General features: G+C 32.3%; 1 protein-coding gene across 2 annotated transcripts in view; it reads right to left on the reverse strand.

Annotated features, from left to right (window-relative positions):
• Nucleotides 1-117: 117 nt before the first annotated feature.
• Nucleotides 118-18,000, reverse strand: part of LOC149087040 (plexin domain-containing protein 2-like) — a 21,549-nt gene continuing 3,666 nt past the window's right edge. The window contains exons 3-14 of one of the 2 annotated variants that reach the window (XM_089231263.1): nucleotides 12,773-12,919; nucleotides 11,691-11,760; nucleotides 10,692-10,814; nucleotides 10,529-10,582; nucleotides 10,329-10,393; nucleotides 10,117-10,207; nucleotides 9,933-10,028; nucleotides 9,521-9,660; nucleotides 6,605-6,650; nucleotides 6,273-6,449; nucleotides 3,574-3,716; nucleotides 118-1,782 (exon numbers count right to left, since the gene is read on the reverse strand). In XM_089231263.1, the coding sequence (XP_089087389.1) occupies nucleotides 1,717-1,782; nucleotides 3,574-3,716; nucleotides 6,273-6,449; nucleotides 6,605-6,650; nucleotides 9,521-9,660; nucleotides 9,933-10,028; nucleotides 10,117-10,207; nucleotides 10,329-10,393; nucleotides 10,529-10,582; nucleotides 10,692-10,814; nucleotides 11,691-11,760; nucleotides 12,773-12,919 (1,218 nt within the window). In that variant the 3' untranslated portion in view covers nucleotides 118-1,716. Of the gene's footprint in view, nucleotides 1,783-3,573; nucleotides 3,720-6,272; nucleotides 6,450-6,604; nucleotides 6,651-9,520; nucleotides 9,661-9,932; nucleotides 10,029-10,116; nucleotides 10,208-10,328; nucleotides 10,394-10,528; nucleotides 10,583-10,691; nucleotides 10,815-11,690; nucleotides 11,761-12,772; nucleotides 12,920-18,000 lie in introns of both variants that reach the window. The other variant, XM_089231262.1, reaches the window with a different exon arrangement.

Genomic DNA, 18,000 nt, shown 5'->3' on the forward strand with positions numbered 1-18,000 from the left:
TGGTTTTAGCAGTAAGATGTAAAATATCGACTACACATGGGCATAATAGATGCAAAATACAGATTTGTGAACAGCATACATGTTGAAAAATAAATAAGAGCATAAATCCATGGAAACTGATGAGTTATGATCTTTATTAGCTAATATTCACCATTCACAAAATTTTGAATATACAGTAAAACAGACTAGAATGTAATTCAGAAAATATGTGATTTCAGTCTAAACTAAGTAACTGCAACAAATGTTATACATATACATATGTATTTATTGTTATATATATAAATATATATTTCAAACTCATAAACACTGTAAAAGTTCTTGCATATACACACTATATGGATTGCACATATACATACTCGAAACGAATAAGTATGCAAAAATAAAAGTGATCACAAGAAGAAAAGAAATTTGTAGAATAGATTTTAATTGGTTTTTTCTCATATATTTCTCCTCTCTGACTTGAATATTTCAACACAAACCTAATGGAAACTTGTCCATAACACAGTAAATGATCATGACATTTTTTTTCTTTGGTGAATAACTGTCAAAAATTTCCAACCAATGCCTATACAAATGACTTTCTACACTTCCCCAACTGATGAAAAAGAACTAAAAAAAAAAACGGAAGTTTGAAATGAGTTCTAAGTTTTTTTCCATAAACCAAACCACAGTATCCCTTAATATTAATTTTCTTGTGAATTTCAATCCTTCAATCTATACTATACCCATACTGGGAATACATACTTAAACTGAAAATTAGTTTCTTGAACATGCTTATGAAAAGGAATGTGAATGTGCGTTTTTATTGGAAGACAAGGAAAAAGAATACCACAAATTTAAGGAGAGCTAATGATTCAGTTAACATTAGAAAAAAAAGCAGAAAAATGATAATTTTTTTTCCTATAAGAAGACTAAAGAAATGTGCGTGTTCATGTGGAATGAAGAAAGAGGTGTCTGCATTTATACTAAATCATTAAGAAAAAGGTAGTTTTAGTACAAGTGGAATTTTAAGCAACTAAAATTTGAATTTCATAGAGTAATTTTCCGATTTCATAAACTTCTCTGAGATGTATTGAAAATGTCTTGTAAGTTTTAGAAGGCACATTTTACAATGATTTTTTGTCCTTGTTGTTAGAAAAATATAATTTTTATACAAAAGAATCAGACAATTATGATAAATAATAAATTTGATACCAACTAATTTTTTTTTTTTAATTCCATTTCTCACAGTCAGTTTATTTTAACAACCAACTTTGATGAATCACAAGTTAGACATAATAATTAAAAAAAAATTCTAAATGCAGTTTTATTTTTCCAAGGCACTAAATGAACAAACAACATCTAATTTTGTGAATGAGATTTTTACGGTTGAAAATTGAGCTACGAAAATGCTTACCGTAAATTTTAAATGCATTGTCAGTAACAAATAAAAAAAATATATATAAATTCGGTTTAAACAATCTTATATATATATATATACATACAAGAAATATGTTAATTATTGTTTCATAACATAGGATGAAATCCCTATGAAATTTTGTTGACTCTCAAAAATTTTCCGCTTGCCATTTCTCAGATATTTAAAAAAAAGAATTATGAAACCATAACAGTAAATTCCTGCTGTTCGGATCATATTTACAAATATAAGTATATCTTCAAATATACTTTACAATCAATAACCTTTGGGTAAAGAGAGGGAATTATCTCTTTTTCAAGCTACATCTTGAATGAATCTGCATTGCTGGTGCCTTCTGTTTTGAAGTTCCACTGACTTGGACGGTACTGAAATTATAAAGACATATAGTCATTTATCAACATGCCACATAATACAGAAACATAGAAAAATAAAATCAACTGCAGCCGCAAAATACATTTTTGTCAATGACCCAATTATTTAAACTAAATTAAAATAAACCTTACTTATTCACGCTATATGAAAGTATTTAACTCTGGCTATTCTCAATCAATGTACTACTTTACTGCGCACCAACTCCCGTCATATATCGCCATATGGCAATTTTAAACCAGTGGAGTTAGGTGGGAAATGAATGCGCCATCTATCAGTGGTTGTCTTAGGCTCGATATGTAAAGAACTTGCTCTTGATTTTCTTGCTCAGATTCATAGCCAAGAACCTTGACAGTAACCTTCATAGTGGAAGACAAGCATCTTACCACTGTGCCACTTGGGCAGAAAATCACTGAACTGGTTCTAACGAGTGTAAATTTTTCTCTCTTGAAGAGCTTGGAATTGTAGGCCAACATTTTAATGAAATAATCGAGACACGGCAAAAAAGAAACATTCTTTGTCTTTATAAAAATTTATGTTGCAAGCCGGAGATTTACGGACGTCCCTCCCATGTATGACAACTGTAGTCTCATTCTGATCAGTTTTTTTGATTGAAATTCTGATGGCATTGTCAATGTGTTTTGAAAAGATGTTCACATTAGTGAGCTCTGATGACTAGGATTAAAGCGTTTCATGCATATTTGTTTCATCTACATCAATAGATTTTGTCAACAATAACATATCCTCAATTTTCAAACACTTAATTTCAGAATTAAAATCAAATTCCATGCTAAATTTTGCAGGTTGCGATTTCTTACATCAACTTTTGAAAATTGTGTTATAGGGAAAACGCTTAAAGTGAGATTGCAAAAAAGCTTGGGATATCCAAGTTTACACAATCCAAACTAAATACACCAGGGTTCAGGTACACAATCTATATATGTAAAATTGATTTTATGTCTGTCTGTCTCTGTGTTCTCCATACAAATCTACAATTTTAGACCTATCGTCGCCAAATTTTGCATAAGTACCAAACAAGACCCGGAATGAATGATAGGTTACTTTAAAAGTTCATCAGAGTAAGGCAAATGCCTGAAATGGGTAAAAAAAAACAAAAAAAAATGTCGGGCAACAAGTTTTCCTGGGCCCCATCAATCACTTTTAGAATGTTTACGTTGGTTACCATGGTTCTCAAAAATGTATTTCAGACATGCATATGCCTTTACAATGGTTTGTAACTTTTTCAATCTTCTCAGTAATTGAAGAAAACCCGGGCGGGGGTTTTAACTAGATCCTATTATAACTAGCAGTTCATAATAGTGATCAAGTTGATTTTGTTTTCATTTTTCATAATATGGAGAAAAATTTGGAAACTAAATAGGGTGAAAAAACACTATTAGAGATCAACAAGTAATGAGTTGATAAATCTCTTACAAACATCACTTTGTTTTTTATAATAAGGATTTTTTTTTTAAATAAAAGTTTATTGAAAGTTCACATTTTCAATTTATTCTATGTTAAAAATTGTTTTGTTGTACGCAAACGTTGTCAAACTGTGCTATGTGCCTGAGCTAGAACTTCCAAATTTTTGAAATTACCAGTACTAAACTTTTTTTATATACTTTCTCAATTAAAAGAAAAAAGGTATGGAGAGGAGCTTCCATATTTGCAAAACCAAAGGGTTGGTTGTGAATATTTTAGAAGTTTAGGGTATTATTAGATTTATTATTCCAAATTAAATCAATAAGTACAGCATTAGTAAATAATTACACACAATAATAACTTACTTTGATTAGGAACTGTCCCGAAGAAGACTGTGGATACCTGTATGCATAAAATACCCAAAGGCTGACAGCTAATATCACAGATGCAAACACAATTATGGCTATTACAACTCCAGTGCCAACAGACCCTCTGTTTCGGTTGCTATCTTCTGAAAATGATAGAATATTTAATTTCATGAGTCTTTTTTTTAATACAAATACAAATACAATGCCACAACAGGCAAAATGCCCAATGAGGTGGCTGAGAAGAAGATGCCCATAAAAATATGGATGTCATATATTTCAAAAATACAGCAACCCAATTAAAAATTCAATTAATAAAAATTATAAACAATATATACACGTGATAAAAATTATACAATGCCCATAAAGAATACTTATGGTTGTCTTAATATGACACAGATGTATATATATTTTTTTGGTTTGAAAAAAAAAACTTACTTTCAACGGTTATTCATTTTTTTTATACATAGCCTGAGCACTCATTTAGTGCATGAAAAAGTTCTTTAAAAAAACTGTATAGATATATAATGCACAAAGTACAGATTTGGGTAGCGAAATGCAATATTTACTTGCTTTTATATGCAATACTATTTTTCTTCACACGTTGTGCTGCAATGAGGGGAGGCTTAAGTGAGGGTGTAGTGGGTGTGATGTACCTGGGTGACGAAGTTGTAAAGGACTGCAACTTAGGATTTACTTAGACACCAACATCTTAAACAATTTTCATGGTTTTGATACATGCTTTGATGCCGAAGATGTTGAGGAAACAAGGGAACATACGGGGCCTGGGACCATAATACCAGAAACAATAATGCACTCTGTCACAAGGGGGGCAAGTGTGCATTTTTGTGCCCCCAGTAATATTACTGGTCAAATGAGGGCAATGAAAAAATTTGGATTCTTACTTGTCCGGCTCTGAAGTATAAAAAAAAGAATTTGAAATAAGTTTCTCTTAATAAAAGTTGCCTCATTATACTTCTCCTTTATGGGATAAGTGTGAGTGATGATCATGGTCCCCACAAAAGGTGGTGCTGACAGGGAAGCAGTCTGGGATGATGATTCTCATCATTTGTAGTTTTTTCATGCTATAAATTCACTATAGAGGGATCCGCAAAGGTCTCAGCCTAGAGGCTCAGCTGCAGGTTGACGGGGCATGGTAATGGTGATCAAGTTATCTGGCGTTTAGGAATGGTGAAATTATCTTGGACCAAAATAGGGGACGGTTACTTTGAAAGAGGGAAGTATGGCCATGGGGAATTTTAAACAATCATATTGTATTAAGAAAATCAGGTTTATCTCAGGGTCACCTAGCCCTGTCAGCCACTGTGTAGGGTCATCTTTAAGTAGGGTTACCAAATTCAAAAACTGAGAAAGGAGGACGCCTGCGTGCACACCCTTTATGATGTCACTTCCCCAAATTTTCACTGCAGATGGTGCCACTAGACCGACTGAAAAAACCTCCATGCAATAGTTTCCCCAACTAAAACAGAACCGCTAAAAAAAAGATCAAACAACGATCTGTCTCCCTCTGCTAAAAATTCATTGTTCCCACTACCTGGTCAGTTTTATTGCTTTGTCTGGGGCATGGCAAGAGGTTTTCGTCAGCAAAGAACCTGGTCTTTTCTTCATTGACATTTCTGAAGGCTTTCATAGCCTTGTTAAGGCCTGCCTCTCAGAATATTTGTTTTTCACTCAGGAGAGTTTTTTTGGGAGAGACTATTATTCACCGTAGGAATCAGCATTGAGTGTGTTGCTTGTATTCTATTTTCTTTGTTTCTGAATGGAAGAGGTGACATCCTTGCTTCTTTAATTCAGTACACAGCATTTGCTGTTGGAGAACAAACTTTGGTATTATTAAAATGAATGTTGCGGTTTTGTTCTTCCAGAGACGGACTGTCTTTTTCATAATATCCTGGAGCAAGCTAGGCCATGTTATGGTCTGTTAGAATAGCATCTGCCCTGCTTGGAGGAAGGCGACTGGAATAAAGCTATGTCCAGTGGTTATACTTGGAGGTAACATAGTTTCTTGTACTCTGGGAATTCGGCCGGTGATTGGTCAAAGCGTGTAAAAATTTGTTGGGGAAAGAAAACATACCCACACAAAACACTCATACCAATGAAGAGATATATGTATATATGTTTCAGAGTGACAAAAAAAAAATAAATAAAATAAAATAAAAAATCCAAAAAAATAAATAAATAAATAAAATAAGTAAATATAATGCTGGAAACTTGAAAAGGGCAAATTTTCTAAAACATAGGATACTTGAAGTGACACCAAAAAAGAAGGCATGCCTTCCTAAAGGAGGATGTCTGGTAATTCTATCTTTAAGAGCAGCACACAAAGCTTTGCACTTGGGCGACAAGTTTAGCTCTAAGCTTGAGCCGCCGCCTGGCTACAACATTGTATTATCGGATATAGAATTGAACCACATTCGAAGAATGATAAAGTGAAACACTGATGAAGCACTAATGCACAAAAAAAATTCTAATGTATGAAAGTATATAAAAGATGAACGTTTCAGAATTAATGAAATATGAACAACAGTTTAAAACAGTATGAAGCTCTATATAAAGTAATTTTCAGTATTTTGTAAATAAATCCTACAAAAATATTACTTTCCTTAAATATTCTTATAATGTTGAAGAAAAAATTTTTTTTGTTTCTTTCTCTATTTATGACCAAAAATATATTTCACCTTGCGTAAACCGATCAGCAACTTCTGGGTTTCCTTTATTTTTGCTTTCAGAATCAGAAATATAATTATGTGAAATATCATCAGGAATATTGATGCTTTTTGGTCCTTCTGTAAATATTTTGGTGTCTGGAATGAAATATGGAGTCTGTATGTCTATATCCGATTTCTTGGTGGTGACTTGAAGTTAAAGAAAGAAAAAACATTAAATAAGATCAACAATCAGAAAGCCAACTGATGAGATTCAACTAAAATGAACAGAAGAAAATATATAAATAAAAAAATCTCTCATCCACACATTTAATTAGGATATAATAATAGCTTAGATATCTTACCGATACTGGGATTTGGAGTGGGTGATATAGGACACGTAGCCTGGCGCTGTGAAAAAAAAAAACATATGTAAGAATAGCATGTACAAGTACCTATATGTGATGGTAAATCCAATACATTGAATATTATCAATATTTGCTAGTGATTATGCATAATCACCTATCATCTCGGTATGCTTAATAAATTTTAAATTGACCTTTTTGCTAGTGACTATGAGCAATTTCCGAATGAAGTTGGTATTGAATGAAGTATGATAAATATGGAAGAAATTATGTGGAAATATATATAACTTAAATTCAACCACTTATCAGTTTCTCTCATATGTGATAGGTGCACTACATATATTTTGCCATAAAAATTCAATGAAATGAAAACAAGTGCTGCAAATTAAAATTGTGTATAAATTATTACCAATCTTGCAATGTTAGCTTTCTTCACATTGATCAATAGTATTGAACATAATCAACATCATTGATCAAAATCCATCATCATAGACTGAAGTTTGATCAAACTGCACAGTAAATTTAAGTAAATCATTGACAATTGATTCATCATATTTACAGGGCTCCCACTCAAAAAATGAGAAGAATTAGGACCAACAGAAATGACTTGGTAACAAAAACAATTTTTGGCCAAAAACAGAGTACTAGCAACCACAGTCTTTTCTGTCAATGATCAACGACGTAATAATGCATCCAAATGCAAGTAGAATAAATTCAAACAAATCTATCTGTTTTCTTTCCTCTCTTATCCCCACGAAACTTTTTTGCACCCCTATGAAAAAAATAGTTCTTTTTATCTCCATGATGAGGAGGTAAAAAGCTTCTATTCCAAGGTTAAATAGGTTCTACTGTACAGTACATAAGAAGGGAGAGAAACAGGTGGGTGAGGGTGAAAAGAGAAATATACTTCATACCTACTATCTCTTATCTGTAAGTATTACAGAGATAAGAGAGAGAGTATAGTAATATATACTGTTTTCCAATAATTTGTTTTTTTCATACTTTCCTATTTCCCCCCCCCCCCCTCCTTCTTTCTAACATGCCATTATGTTAGAATAAGGTTATCGGAACTTGTATCATATTTACAGCCAATTCGTTACACAGTGATCATTCAAATTTCTTGTCAATCGCTTGAGAGCGAAGCGGTTAATGATTGCTGCTTTATTTGTTGAACCCTCAAAAACTAAGAAAAAGAAAAAATAATAAACCAAAGCCGCAAACACCTCCCCCCCCCAAATAACCTGAAAAAGGATACAGCTTTTGCTTTGGCAAAATCATTAATTGCAAATATACTACATTTGTATTATTTGGCAATATATAGATGATTCCCTCCTCAATTAAAACCAATTTCACACATTCAATGCTGGACATGAAAATTAATATCGAATTAAGATCGGAAAAAAAAAGAGTAAAGCAATGTTATTGGGCCTTCTCCCCCACCTGAATGAAAGTGGCCAACTACACATCCACATAACCTTAAACATCATACATGGGTACCAAATGTAATCACGACGAGACCCTCTCTTATACATTTGAGGCCCTGGTCCGGCTTATGTATTAAGGCAACCCTGCTTGTAATAGACAAGAGAAATCATCAGTCTCAACCAGTATCTACTCACAGATGTTCAACTACACAGGGTGGACACAAATTAGTTGTAAAATTTTGTAACTGAATAACTTGTGAGATATTAATTGTAAGGTATTGATTCAATTGTGAATGAGTAGTAATGTATCACTTGTGGATAGATGATGCTTTTCAGTGATGAAGCAAATTTTATTTTGGGTGGCAAATTGAATGGACAAAATGTCAGGATTTAGGTATCAGAAAATCCTCATACTGCCTAGACCAAGGTTACTTGTGGCTTTGATAACATGTATGTAGTATAGCTTAGTTGCCCATGAGCCTCATAAAAATTTCAAATGTGCCCGCACTGTGTAAACAGATGATTTACCCCTGGTTTAGGCAGCATGAGGATTTGCAGATCCCAGAACCCTGACATTATGTCCATTTACTCCCCCCCCCCATCCCCCACCAAATGAAAAATTGCACTGTAACTAAAAATTCCCTTTTATTCGCAAACTTGGGATACATTACTACTTATCCACTACTGAACCAGTACCTTAAAATTAATACTTTGCAAATTACTCAGTTACAAAATTATTCAACTAAATTGTGTCCAACCTGTATGTAACCCCCCCCTCCTTCTTTCTAACATGCCATTATGTTAGAATAAGGTTATCGGAACTTGTATCATATTTACAGCCAATTCGTTACACAGTGATCATTCAAATTTCTTGTCAATCGCTTGAGAGCGAAGCGGTTAATGATTGCTGCTTTACTTGTTGAACCCTCAAAAACTAAGAAAAAGAAAAAATAATAAACCAAAGCCGCAAACACCTCCCCCCCCCCCAAATAACCTGAAAAAGGATACAGCTTTTGCTTTGGCAAAATCATTAATTGCAAATATACTACATTTGTATTATTTGGCAATATATAGATGATTCCCTCCTCAATTAAAACCAATTTCACACATTGTTCACACACACAGGAGAAAATTATTTGTGAAATTGCTGAGGCAACAGATGTAAATATATGCATATAACAACATGTATATACATATGTATGTATATACATAAACCCAATGAAAATAGTATTTTAATGGTTTATGCTCTATGAAGAGTAGTTTTAAAAGTTTATAAACTACAGATTCAATAAAAAATATTTGGTATGGATATAAAATTTTTTTTTGTGGCTAGTTCTATTCCTCTTAGAGAGATTCTAAAAATCATATCCTTTACCAGGACATACATACCTCAATATTTTCACTTGAGTTCTGCATGGATAAAAGCATAACACAAAAAATACTACTTTCTACATATCTCCAATATTTTTCTTATTTTCCAGGCATAATTTACCTGGATTGAACAACCATTCACGACCCATGTCTGACGTTTTCTGTCAATACCATCAGAGCAACGATTAACAGCTTCACACCACTTGCATTCAAAGTCTTTGTCCGCCATGCAGGATGCACAGTCATTGTGGCTCAAGCAGGCTGAGGAGAAAATTATTTGTGAAATTGCTGAGGCAACAGATGTAAATATATGCATATAACAATTGAGGTAATAATATTGAATAGAATCAGACCATAAATGAAGTATCAATACCACAAATAATATTGCTAACTCGGCATCATTGTAAAACCATTATCAATATCCCTCACCTCCATATTCTTTTATTTATGTATACTAACATTGATAAAACTGATACAAAACACTTCCTTCATACAGTACCCATATATTCAACATAACGCACGGCTCAACTCACTTGGTAATGCAGTGAAATATATAGCTGTATTATTCCGTATAGATTTCTTCATCATGTCGATTCGGTGATACTCGTAAATGGTTTTCCTCCTCACATCTGAAAATGAAGAATTAATTTCTGAAATAAAATAGTTCTAGAATATTTTCAAGGAAGAGGGGAAAAAATGTTTATTTATTTTACTCACAAAAAACAGAACTTTCTAGTATGTATGCATCAGAAATTCCTATTTTAACTGGATGCCGGTCATCCGATATATTGGCTACAGGAAACGGAACCTACAAATGAATGTGTTAACAAAGAAAGAAAAATTACAATGGTGTGATCAAAAACACAAAACACATTAGATAACCATTTTTATCATCATAAGGAAACAGAACGGTTTGCGAGAACATTTACCTCCTTATAAGCAAAAATTATATCTCCATTTTGAAATAAAGTAGCTTGAAATGTGAAAGCACCATCTGTAATGTGATAGAAAACACTATAAAAAAGACCCGAAGGGAGAAATTGATTCCACACTAAAAGTAATTCATAAAATTTATAGTACTATTCTCATAAAACTTTTAAATTTAGAATATCATCTGCATAAACTTTACCTTTTTCTCTATCTTGTAGGTGCACATGGTCCCATTGGATGGTAAATGCAGTTCCTGAGATACAAGAGGATAGAAACGAATAAATTCAAACAAAATATGTAAAGGAAAAGAAGATGGAACAAAACTCTCTCTGATTTAAGAGAAAACACAGTTTTGAATATACCATTGTCATGATACTTTATTGTAGACTTATCCGACACAGTTGTGTCAAAATTAGCCATCAATGGTGCAACATACTGAGTAGCAGCTATCCAATTATGCAAATAATCACCCATGTACAGAAAACCTACCAAGAAAAAGAGAGGAAATACACACATCAATTTTCAAACATTTATTGTTTACAAGGATCGTAGCAAGGCAGTAGCTGATAAATGCATGCAAAATACAATAAATTTGACTTGTCCATTGATATCACACTCAGTCCAAAAAAATATAGTTATATTATCAAGTGTGCTAATGAAAATATTAAAAGTTTTATGCTAATTATTATATTGGTTGACTCACATATATGACTGCAAGAAAAAAAAAACTGGTACTGTTTCGTTTCTGGAAAGATCATTGGCAATATTTTTCAAATTAGCATGATTTAGAGAATCATGCTAATGTAAATAATAATAATAACACTTCTGTTACATCAATGGTAGCCAGATGTTTCTTTCTCTGATGGTTGATACAAGTGCATCAATAATCAAAACACTCTCACATAAAACTGGGCTGTTTTTTCATTGCCAATTGAGCCTGGGGCAACTCCCAATAAATGCTGCCTTCATTCTCCCCGCCACTCTACTGGTTGGAAATTGCTGTATGGCCATATATGACCGGAATTGATGAGCAGCAAAGTAGTAACTGAAGAAAAGCATCTCCTTATGAAACATTTTGCATCATTTCACTTGTTTAAAGGATACAGCTGAAAAATGGCCCCAGTTAAATTTTTGTCAATGTTCAATAACCAAATAAGCAAGTGTACAATTTATGATATACTTGTAAAAATATTGTGTTTTTGTGACAAGTGAAAGATTGAAATGTAAATCTTAACAAGAGCTTATACAAAAATTTGAATATGAAATATGGTAATGATACAAAATGCTTATGAATGTTAAGTACAATAAATTATGAAGGAACACATGCATATAAAAATATTTGGAAATAAGAACAGACTCACCCCCAGTGGCAACAGTAATGCTTTTCAAAGGGTTACCATAGAAGGGAAAATCAAAGGATAGATCAACAGTCTGAAAGATGAGATATGTTATCGTCAAATAACAAGAAAATGAATATATTCAATTTATGATTACTCAAAAGATGATGCACCACTTTTTTGATATGCATGAATCATTTTTCAATCTAGTTATTTTAAGACACAAAAATGTTAGTAATGGCATTAGAAAATCTTACATCAAAGCATGGCTTTCCATCTATATGAACTCAATTTTTGGATATACACCAATAATTTTAGTCACAGTTGGATTCCTGTTCAATTGGCCTATCTGTCATGCAAAGGATTTTTAAGGGAGCAAAAACTGTACTAGTATATATATTGTAACAGAAAAGAGGAATTGTATGTAGAAATGTCCTCTCCACTTGTTAATACAAGATTTTTAGAAAGAGTGGTTATTTTTTGAGATGGTGATTCAAATAGATTCAAGAAAATTCATCTCTCTCTTTCTGCCCCCATTCAAATTCATCTCATCAGGGAGAAATAGTCTATCTGTTTTTCCATAGCTTAGTTGGTAGAGCACTCCTCCGGCAAACGAGAGACTGGGGTACGAGTCCCCATGGGGGGAAGAAATGAATTTTCTTCCTTGTAATCATCGTCTCCAAAAATAACCAGTCTTTTGAAGAATCTGGTATAAAGAGGAATTGGTCTGAAGCTTGATATCCAAACGTTTCTATCTGAAGGTGGTTAAAAAATGCCTGCTACCCTCTGTCAAACCTTGGACATTAGTCTGTCAATAACTATATAGTTTATGTAGCTAATGTTTCATTCTTAGGGCTATTGCATAAACATACTTTGAATATTGGGAATTTGGAATATATATATATATATATAAACAGTCTCACATGATACAACAGAATTGCAAATCATTCAGATCAAAAATGACTGAGAGCTAATAATACATATTCACCAAATTTCCACTTGATATAGAAACACCTAAACTTTTTCTTCCGAAGTAAAAATAAAATTTTTGACATAGGATTCTCAATAAAAAGAGTATTAATAGAAAATTATTCAAAAATATTTACAGAGGCTTGTCTGTGTGAATCTGAGAGCATCTCATGGGTGATGACTTTTTCATCAGGTAGTTTGTCCAAATCCAACCAAAATGCTTTGGCTTTTTCAGGATCACCATAAAAAGTGGAGTTGTAATATGTGTGATGATCATATGTGATCTAAAAATTAGAAGAAAAACATTTAACAGGAGTTATATGTATATATAAATTGTGCGCAAATGCAATACACAAGCTCATTCATGCTTCAAAAGCAACAGAATCATTATGCAATTCACTTCAGTTATTAATATGCCTATGACCCTTAAATGTGTATTTGAATATTTGGTACATAGCTTGGTTTAACTATTACAATATGGCAGAGCTTCGATTATATGGAACATTTTGACTGACCTTGGTTCTTTCTGGGATACTTTTTCCCCCATAGCAGTGAAAAAAATTATCGAAGTCAGAAATTCTTCCTTGATGTGGATGAAAGTGAAAAGTCTTTGCAAGATTAAATAAGTGACAACGATGTCTATTTGATGATGCTTTTTGGGGAAGTGGGGGGGGGGGCGCCACTTAGTTAATGCAGCAAGAGCATTGTGAATCAGCAGAAATAATGTTGCTAAGAAACTTCATAAAGTATCTCCAAAATCAAAAACTGACCAAATTGTCTGCATGTTTGCTGAATAAACACTCAATTATAATAAGTAGGGCTAGGATTTTTATGACCCAAAAACTGCTTTAAAATGCTCCATAAAAAATGCATTTATGTTCTAAAAAACTAAAAATATGCTCTATAAAACAAGAAAAATGACATACAAATTTTTCTCTACCAATTTTGGTAAAGTTGATTTTAGTGAAACGATGTTTACCAATGCATTTTGAAAACAATTTAAAATCATCAGTTGTAGCTTGATCTAAAATTCTTCAATTTATCAACAGCCAAATGTATAGGCCTCTCATAGAATCTCAGTAACACTGTTTTTTATCCCTTTAGTTCTTTTGGTTTCTGCACCAAACTAAGAGTTTACTGCCTGAAACAGGGGTTCTCAAACTGTGTGGCACAGCGCCCTGGTGCACCACAAATCCTTTGTCAGGGGGCGCCTTGGAGCAACGGTCAGACAAAGGCTTTTCGAAAAGATTCTTTGTTAAACTGCTCTGGGGAGCCATAGATAAACATTGATTAGAGTAGGGGGAACCACGAGTGGAGAAAGTTTGAGAACCCCTTGCCTAAAAGCTAATCCTATAAGGGAAACAAAAATTGAAAATACAAATTTTTCTCTTTACAAACTTACTGCTAGAATAAGAGTATAGTCAAACCTACTCAAGACAAACATATCCAATATAAAAATTTCACTTAATACAAATTAAATATACATTTCATGTTGGCCATAATCAATTCACTGTTTTGTTGGATAATACAAAATTTGTGTAGTACAAAATATTTTCTGTATTTTTTTGACTGACTTCGTAACGAAGTCTGACTATATTTTGTCTTTTTTCTGTATTGCTGTGATAATACATACAGGCAAAACAACCTTCTGAATTGTTGCTTCTGCATTCGTAGACAGATGGCAGCATTTCTTGAACACATAACAACATAAATGATAAATGAATTCAATCAACAAAATTACAAATCAATTTACTGCCATGTTATTCTCAAGGTGAAGAGGACAGTATAAAAAGAACTTGAAAGATATCACTAGGGAAACTTGAGGACAAGATTGGCATGCAAAAAGTCTAATTTGTAAAATTTTGTCTCTAGCTCAAAGAAAGAAAGAGAAGGAGTTGGTATTGTCACTAGCAGTGACGGTAACTTGTGGGAAATTTCCCATATTTGTGGGAAAAATTGGCCAAAATTAGTCCACGTGGGAAATTTCTCTTGGAGTTAGTGGAAAATTTTGAAAGTTCATCAAACAAAAGAATTATTGTTGAAAAAAAAATGTAAATGTGAAACAATGCTTTTCTAGTGTAAAATACTTGACTACATATTCCTGCCTATAGATGGCAGCAGAATTTTTTGCAATGTGTGGGAAAAATTTAGTCAAAAGGGAAATTTTGGAGAGAAATTTTGCTTGTAGAGGTTACCATCACTGGTCAATAGGACCAATGTACAGATGTACTTAACACTGAGATCCTCCTCTTTTTTTTATTGTATATGTCTTCTAGTAGAAAGATGTGAAAGGGAGGAAAAATTATTTCTTGTTGGAAATGCAGAAACATGCAAAATAATACAGTCGAATCCCATTTTAACAAATACCGTTATAGCGAAAATCTCTTCTAATCCCCCAGAACACTTTTCTAGCGAACACTTTTCTAATCCCCCAGATAGATTTACATAGGAACAATGCAATAAGCTGGAATTCCATTATAACAAAATTTTGTTATAACGAAGTGATTTCTCCGGTCTCTTGGAGTTTGTTATAATGGGATTTGACTGTGTACCTTAAAATCAGCAAAGTATGTTCTATCATGTAAAAATTGAGAAATATGCAAAAAAATAAAAAAATATGAAAAATCATAGAAATTCTAACCCTAATAATAAGTATGTATGATAATGAACATTTAACTTTAAGCATATTCAACTATCAAAAAAATTCTGATTTACAGACTAGGCTTGTCTCAATTACACCAGATAATCAAGGTTCTACTTTAATGTAATTTTTATAATATATAATTGACATCACAAACAAAAATTAAGAATGAAACAAATTTAATTGAAACATTTGATGTCAAAAATAGAAGAAATTTATTAAAAGAATTAAAACATCATTGTAAAAATATTTTATTTATCATCATTTATGATAATTAAAAAAATTGATCTATAATATTTTTTCCTCAATATACAAACTGCTTCTTCAGGTCACTATTATACACCAAGTTCACAGATTTTACATTGTTTTGATACACTTATAATACCAATTTGTTAATAAACAGTTAAAAAGAAGCTCTTCAAAAATTAACCTGGAATTACATTTTTTGTGAAAATGGGTTAAAGTGTTGAAAACTGGATAGATATGCTATATTTTAAATTTTTGGAACTTGCACGATGCATATTTTTTATTCCAAAATACAAAGATCTCAAACGAACAGGTCGCCATCTTTGTTTAAAGAATCATCATAGAATAATTAAATTTTTTCCTTTTTTTTTGCAGAACATTCATTTAACAAATGCTGCACAGGGTAAATTTGCGGTCGAAAAGTCATTTGATCGCAATGAAGAAAAAAAGTTTTCATAATACAGTGGAACCTCTGTAACAGACAGATTGGTATGGAAAATATAATATTTATAAATGGGAAAGAGGTTGAAAGAAATGACATATTGTTAGGCACTAAAGGACTAATTTTTAAAAATGTGTCGGCTCGTAAATTAAAGGTTCATAAAATCGAGTGCTAATTGTGTGAGGAGCAGCAAAGTAATGATGTAAACTAACAGTTATCCCTACTTAACCTTAAGAGAAAAAAACTTTTCATGTCAGAGAAGATCATTAATGATGGACAATTTCACAGCATTATGGTCTAATTCAAAGGGAAATTCAAAGGGAAATTGAAGATAGAAAAATAAAAACAATGAAAGAAAAAAATAGCATATTAAGACTTTTCAGCAATATCACTGTACAAAAAGTATGTTTCAGATAACCATGCTGCTCACGTAATAGTAATAATAAATCTTCTTCTGACATAAAAACGTTTTGGAAAAGAAAAAAAAACACTTTTTTTTTCATTAAATTTAAACATTCCCTAATTCTGAGTGAAACAAATTATTGTTGTTGGGATATGTTTATTTTATATCTTGACACTCAACACGCAACTCTTACACAAATCAAATCTTCAAAAAATTATTTTCAAATGAAGCTTAAAGCTATATAAGAGCAAATAAGAGGAATTTCATGCTATATTTATTAATTGATTCATTTTTTGATTCTGGAAACAAAAACAACAATGAACAAGGATCCGTTGATTAGTTGTTAAAAAGAACGTTAAAATGAAGATTATTAAAAGACAAAAAAGAGCAAATAAAAAGCAGAGATAGTTTTGTGAATATTCACACACACACACACACACACACACACACACACACACACACACACACACACACACACACACACACACACACACACACACACACATTTCATCAATTAAAAAAAACCTCAATAGGCTACATATTGAAATAAAGAAAATTTGTAATTAATACTTTATTTTTAAATGCTCACATATGTTATGAAAACATACATGGTGATTCTAAATGCATGTGAAAAAACTTTAAGAAGGTGATATGAGACATCTACACAAGCATTTTTGATCATAGTCTGTGCTGTCGAATTCCTATAGCAAAGGCAGTAGAGGGTGTTTTTAGAGAGTGCACAATAGCTCTTCACCAAAAACAAATATTATATATTTCCAACAGATTTGCTGTGATAAATGCTGTCAACCATTCGAGATTGGATCGAAGTTTATTTTTTATAGGTGCAAGGACCATCGCGGTCACTCTGTAACAAACAATGATGTATAATGCAGTATAATGAGTAGAATTTGCATTACCCAGGTTCCATCATGAAAAGGCCTACCACTACAATACCCTGCACCCTCGAATGGTTAATTGCACTTGTAGAAAATCAGTCAGAAAAATGTGATATTTACTTTCAGTGAAGTGATGTTGTGCAATCTCTAAAAACACCCTCTATCGTCTTTGCAAAATACACATTCTATGACCAAAAATATTGGTTTAGGAGTGTTTTATAACCTCTTAAAGTTTGTCCCATGAATTTACAATCACCCTGTATATACACAAGTGTTTGACTACCAATTACACAATGGTATAGTTGCTTAGTATCATTTAATGCGATATAATTGAATCAAAAGAAAAAAAAAATAAGAATCTGAATGGGGGATCTATTCATTTTTTAATAACTTGATGAAGAATTAATTTTTTGAAATCTTTTAATAACACAGGTCTGCCATGAAAAGCTTCCTTAAAAATAATGTGTTTTTTACAGTATTTCGGATGGTAATTATTGGAAAAATAATTTAAAAATTCAATCGCATCTAGTTTTTGTGATAAAATAAAAATTAAATTTCACTAGTATAGGAATCATAAAAACCATATTGAAACTATGCCCTATAAATGAATATAGTAAATCATTGAAAACCGAACACAATTCAGTGATTTCAAGGTTATATTGGGGCCTATCATTCACAGAGCCAAGATACAAATGTGAAGTATGTATTTATGAGGTGATAAAATAAAAACTCCAAAA

The sequence above is a fragment of the Pholcus phalangioides genome, unplaced genomic scaffold (assembly GCF_987345545.1).
Source record: "Pholcus phalangioides strain wild (caught in Gottingen) unplaced genomic scaffold, Ppha-v1.0 ptg000004l_1, whole genome shotgun sequence".
Classification (NCBI taxonomy): domain Eukaryota; kingdom Metazoa; phylum Arthropoda; class Arachnida; order Araneae; family Pholcidae; genus Pholcus; species Pholcus phalangioides.